The following is a 5,644-nucleotide window of genomic DNA, read 5'->3' as shown; positions in this document are numbered from 1 at the left end:
ACTAGGTCATACCATTACCCCAAACCTGCCTGGTCCTACTCATACTTCTTGTTTTAGGGGACACTGTTATAATCAACCTGACTAGAGCTCCATTTCACACGGGTTAACAGCATTACACTATTACTATTAAATACAGTACTGACCATAATCGCATGCACTTATCTCATACTGCAAAATCACAATTGCAGGTGGGGAGTAAACTGCGGCAATTCAATTGTACTCAAACTGCACAGTACATTCAGATGGAAAGAACAGCCATGACAAAAGCAGTGCATTTCTCTTCCCATTTATTTTTCATTGGTAAAAAAAAGGAGTTTGAATATGTAGACAGAACGACAGGAGTGTCACAGGTACTGAGGGAGACAGCAGTCTGTACATGTGAGGTCCATCATCACTATTATAGCTGAACTAAACCATGATTCCTCTTCTTGGAAGCGTTTCAAACTCCCAGAGTGTCTCTAGGATGTTGTTTCTGAGGGTTCTTTGGGAGACGTCCGGTAACAAAGAGGAAAGCCAACACAGCATAGAAGCCCGCACGTTAATTATGTGAAGTGGATTTGTTAATGAGGACAGGAATAAAAACTTGTCAAACATAATAAAAAGCAAAGGACAGTTATTGACTGAGGAAAACGTATCCCACTAAGAAACCGAGAAACAACAGGACAGGAATCAGGATCCCCTGGGTGATTACCTGCCTCTGGTGAGCCACAGGTGCCTAGAGCACACCCTTAGAAGTTGTACTGCATGTCACCTCAACTGCTCTTTCAGATAGAATTGGTTCCCTTCCATTATGAAAAAGCTTTACACTTGGGTGAACCGAAAGGCAACTTTCTAACCAAACAATAACTATAACCAACCACGTGATTGGATGCTGAGGTGCAAGAGATGGCCGCAGACAGAGCAGGTTGTCATGGCTTGTGAGGACGAGGCTTCCGTGCTTCACCCGGCGTTCTGCTCCTGTGGTGTCTCAGAAGAACTTGACGCCCTTCCCGTCGTCCATGGTGATGACCTCGGCCTTGCCGTCAGCCTGCAGGGCCTGCAGCGAGCGAAGCAGCATCCACTCTTCCAGGCCATGGAACTCTAGGGGAAAGAGAGGTCACATTCTATTAAGATCAATATCTGTTTATTTGCCATATACTATATGGTTTAAACGTACTATGAATTTGACTAGGGTTAGGGCATACGCTGATGAAGACGACATAGGACAGGGTGCAGGACAGGACAGTGCAAATGCAATACAAAAAACAGCGCAAATACAAAATAGAATATAACCAATATGAAATAAAAAGTGTAACAAAAGTGTAACCCATGTTAAGGGCTTGCCCAGGGCAGGGTTCAAACCCACGCGCTGACAGTTGCACCAATAGGGACATCCCTCTTGGAGGGACTGTTAGCACTCCCTTTGAAGAGTGAGTTTAACCAACCACTTGCTACCACTACCTGGGACTCATGAGGACACGTTGACACATGAGTAATACTTATATAGGCTACTAGGGCTGTCAACGTTAACGCTTTAACATTTGCGAGTAAAAAAATTCAGGCAAATTAATCATATTACCAAGTTTGAGCTCTACTTCCTCCCGTAATTCCAAACGTGAGTATTTACCTGGCTGAATTAGCTACTGAAAGGCACGTGAAACGTGGATGAACGTGAACGTGCTGAATTATACAGTATCACTGCAATATGTGCACACCACTTCGTTTTTACGCTTCGGTCTTCCCACCGAAGCAAGTTGAGTAAAAGAAAAGCTTCCAGATGGAAGTTTAGATAAAACCGAAGTTGTATGCTCATTGCAGACTACTGCAGTGATGTAGAGTAACTGTTTTTCCACCAAAGCAAGTTGAGTAAAAACTAGCCATGGCTGATGGGCGTACATACAGCTGTTCTCTTTATAGTTCGAACCACTTTGTCATGCATTTCTTTATTCTAACATCACACGTATGCCTAATTGATTTATCTCCCGAAACAGTAAATACTAGTAGTAATCTTATGATTAATCATAGCCTATTATTGTGATTAACACGATTACATTTTTTAATCAATTGACAGCACTAGTATATACTTGTGCTTATCTTTTTGATACTCGTAATATGGTAAATAGTAAATGGACGGCACTTGCGCTTTTTTCCAAAGCACTTTACAATGAAGGCCTCTCATTCATCCATTCCCACACACACACAAGCTAGGTGCTAGCCTGCTCATTGGTAGCAATTTGGGGTTCAGTGTCTTGCCCAAGGACACTTCCGACATGTCATCAGGAGGAGCCGGGATTCGAACCAATGACCCTATGATCATTGGACAACCTGCTCTACCTCCTGAGCTACCGCCCGAATACTTGACAGCTGTATGTACTACACCTTTCTGTTTATAAAACATGTATTTTGCAAGCCTATCTGTTTGCCTACCTTCACTTTGCGTGTCATCACTGTGGGTCAACTCATAGAGTGTAAACACTGAATTGACCATACCGTTTTTAGAGACCTGAGAATATAGGGAGAGAACAAAAGGTGGTCATTCGCGCATCAATATTACAACACCACAATATATGTACAGTATGCTACTATACAGAAATTCTTAACAGTGCTTTTTTCTATCACCAATGCAAAGGGAGACATGCATTCACCCACTGGTCTATCTGCTGCTATGATTCACCCACTGGTCAATCTGCTAGTCTGCACTCATCCAACGGTCCACCTGCTATGCACTTACCCACTGGTCTATCTGCACTTACAGTACCTAGTGGTCAATCTGCATTTACCTACTGGTATATATCTGCTAGGCACTTACCCACTAGTATATCTGCTAAGCACTTACCCACTGGTATATATCTGCTAACCACTTACCCACTGGTATATATCTGCTAAGCACTTACCCACTGGTATATATCTGCTAACCACTTACCCACTGGTATATATCTGCTAAGCACTTACCCACTGGTATATCTGCTAACCACTTACCCACTGGTATATATCTGCTAAGCACTTACCCACTGGTATATCTGCTAACCACTTACCCACTAGTATATCTGCTAAGCACTTACCCACTGGTATATCAGCTTGCCCCATTCCTCAGGTCGCCTCCACATGACTAAACACCGTGTCTTATTTTTGTCCAACCATTCCAGATTCCCTGCGGATAAAATGTGAACAGCAACATTCAGATCTGAAACCACTGTTGTCATGCAGGCAAATTATGCAAATAATCTTTTTAGAGGCCACACACACAGGTAATGTTGTTTACAGTATTGGGCAAAGCAATGCAATGTGGACAATGATGAAACATTGCTGGCAAGGCTCGTCAAAATCTCCAGCACCACTCCCTGAATGGAAAATGTACTGTGTGTTGTCCCAATTGCCAGCAATCTATGCATTCACTCACGGTTCAATAATAATAAAAAAATATTTTAAACATATTCACACCTGTTACCTTTTTTCCTCAGTTCCTCAAATACAACTTGAATGGCCTCCATCGACAGTTTTCCTAAAAGCTCAGTCAAGGTTTAATTTATTATTAATTTGATAGAAAGGTATGCTCTAAACCCGTTTTATTCAACAGTACCGAATATTTGCCTCTGGTCATCAGTGGAACGAGTGAGTTTTGATATCAATATAGCTAATATATATCTATATAGCTACAATATGAATAACTGCTTGAGATAGAGATGATGGTCTCCCTTACAGTATGGGGATAGTATTTGTGACATCCATACTATGATACTATGGATGTCACAAATCATATTGGACATTCAGATCAGCATTAAAGATACTTTCTATCTTCTTGTTGTTGAATGCAGGGCTCTCCTGGGCCTCCATCACGTCCAGGGTGTAGAGCCTGTGATGACGGCAGTAGGACAGGGCCAGGGAACACCAGGCCGCCAGCTGCTTCTGTCTGGTCTCAACATTGGGCTGTAACCTGGCAAAAGAGCAATAAGGAACTATAGCACGATGAAGCTTTAATATCTTGAGCTAAGTGAGCGAGTCGGTTGTTCTCTGTTTCAGCTAGCTAGTTAGTAGTTAGCTCACGTTAGCGATCTAGCACTATTTCCTTAGCGAAACAACGTTAACGTTATGCTAGCTAGCTTCGCCAGCTTGCAAATAGCTATACTAGCTAGATAAATAACAATTTAATACACACCATGTGCACATTTTAGTATGCACACTTCAGTACTTCATATTGTATCACAGTACAGTTGTGAAAAGGTCTAGACTTACGTAAAAAACGGTGGAAAGTTATACTGCCAGGGCCACTCAAAACTCATTGCAATTTTTTGACAGCTGACGGCTCCCGGAAGTAGGTCCGACCTCCAAAATGTTCCGGAATGCAACTACTCTTTGACTCGGCCAGTACGACCTGTTTATTTTTTATTAATGTCATAACTTATTTCTTCTTCTTCCTACTTATTTAGACTGTATCTACTTTAAATATTTAAGCTAGCACTATGATGAAATTCAAACCGTATCATAAGCGCGCTGATATGAAAAGTAGAGAAAGTATCCTCATTCTACGGAAGCGCAAAGGGCCCGAAATATATGCTTTAATTCATTCGCTCATTTCTTAAAACTAAGACAATCTGTTCAATCTTGTAAATACTCTTAATGACAAGCTTATTAAGGCTTTAAAATACAGTTACTCTTTGCAAACATTTAGAGAAGAAAGTGACAGATATTGTGTCAGTGGGTATAGTACATGTTTGAAAAGCTGAACTACTTCTGCTTTTTAAAATTATCTAAACAAGCTACTTCACAATGTAATTACTAGTTGAATTACATGTGGGTACATGCGAGTGAAACTATCACCCGAACTACACCCACTGAGTGCAATAAGACTACAATAGACAATAACATTAAATGGGGACATCTTCTTACAAAGTTATTTTTTATTAAAGGAATGTGCATTTTCAGTCGTTTAAAACATAAATATCTATCTATATCTGTCTATGTACAGAACATTATCTCAGAACCAACAGTTTTCATTTTGGTCTTGACTTACCTTATTCTAAGGCTAGGGTATTAATGCTATTACAAACATCTGTTTCTTTATGCCGTAATTATACATGATTTATAATCACTGAATGTGCCTATTGACAAAAGTGGTGCTGATTATCCATTAATCTGAAAGCTGTACAAGTACATCAAGCGTCTAATTCACAGCAGGTTGTTGGTACAGTATTAATATGTACTTTTGTACATTTCTTTATTACAGTAAGAGACTGTGCGGTTAAGTGTGAGACCGAGAAAGATATTAGCATCATAGACCCTGGGGCTATTGCGACACACAATATTCAGTAACGGAAAATGTAAAACTTCATAAACATTTAAATGTATTATTTTTGTTGTAATCTCATGAGTGATCATCAACAAAAGGAGATGACCTAAAAGTACTGTATGCAAACAAAAAAAGACATTGCTGTATTGCCATATTGGCACCTGCAGGGGGTGTGAGGCATCAAAAATCACCTTAGTTTCAGGAAGTAAGAACATCCTGAGACTACAGCTACTATGGCTAGTTATTCTTGACTGAGACAACTGGTTATCTCCGAGTCTATGGCTAGTGGCTAGTTTATCTTGACTGCATTCCCTGTGGGTTTTCTCGTCCTTGAAATATTACCAAAGATAATCTTTCTGTACCCTGGTGGTGATTGGT

At 40.5% G+C, this 5,644-nt stretch overlaps 1 protein-coding gene across 1 annotated transcript; it reads right to left on the bottom strand.

Moving 5' to 3' along the window:
• Positions 1–361: 361 nt before the first annotated feature.
• On the bottom strand, positions 362–4,276 carry vps25 (vacuolar protein sorting 25 homolog). The gene is made up of 6 exons (XM_084456445.1): positions 4,213–4,276; positions 3,768–3,913; positions 3,428–3,481; positions 3,042–3,130; positions 2,407–2,482; positions 362–1,080 (listed from the first exon to the last, which is right to left on the bottom strand). The coding sequence occupies exons 1-6, from the start codon at positions 4,257–4,259 to the stop codon at positions 968–970; spliced, it is 525 nt and encodes a 174-aa protein (XP_084312571.1). The 5' UTR covers positions 4,260–4,276; the 3' UTR covers positions 362–967.
• Between the last annotated feature and the right edge of the window lie 1,368 nt (positions 4,277–5,644).

The sequence above is a fragment of the Borostomias antarcticus genome (assembly GCF_949987555.1).
Source record: "Borostomias antarcticus genome assembly, chromosome: 22".
NCBI lineage: Eukaryota > Metazoa > Chordata > Actinopteri > Stomiiformes > Stomiidae > Borostomias > Borostomias antarcticus.
Note: the sequence above shows the minus strand (reverse complement) of the source record. Positions and strands in the feature narration are given on the sequence as shown.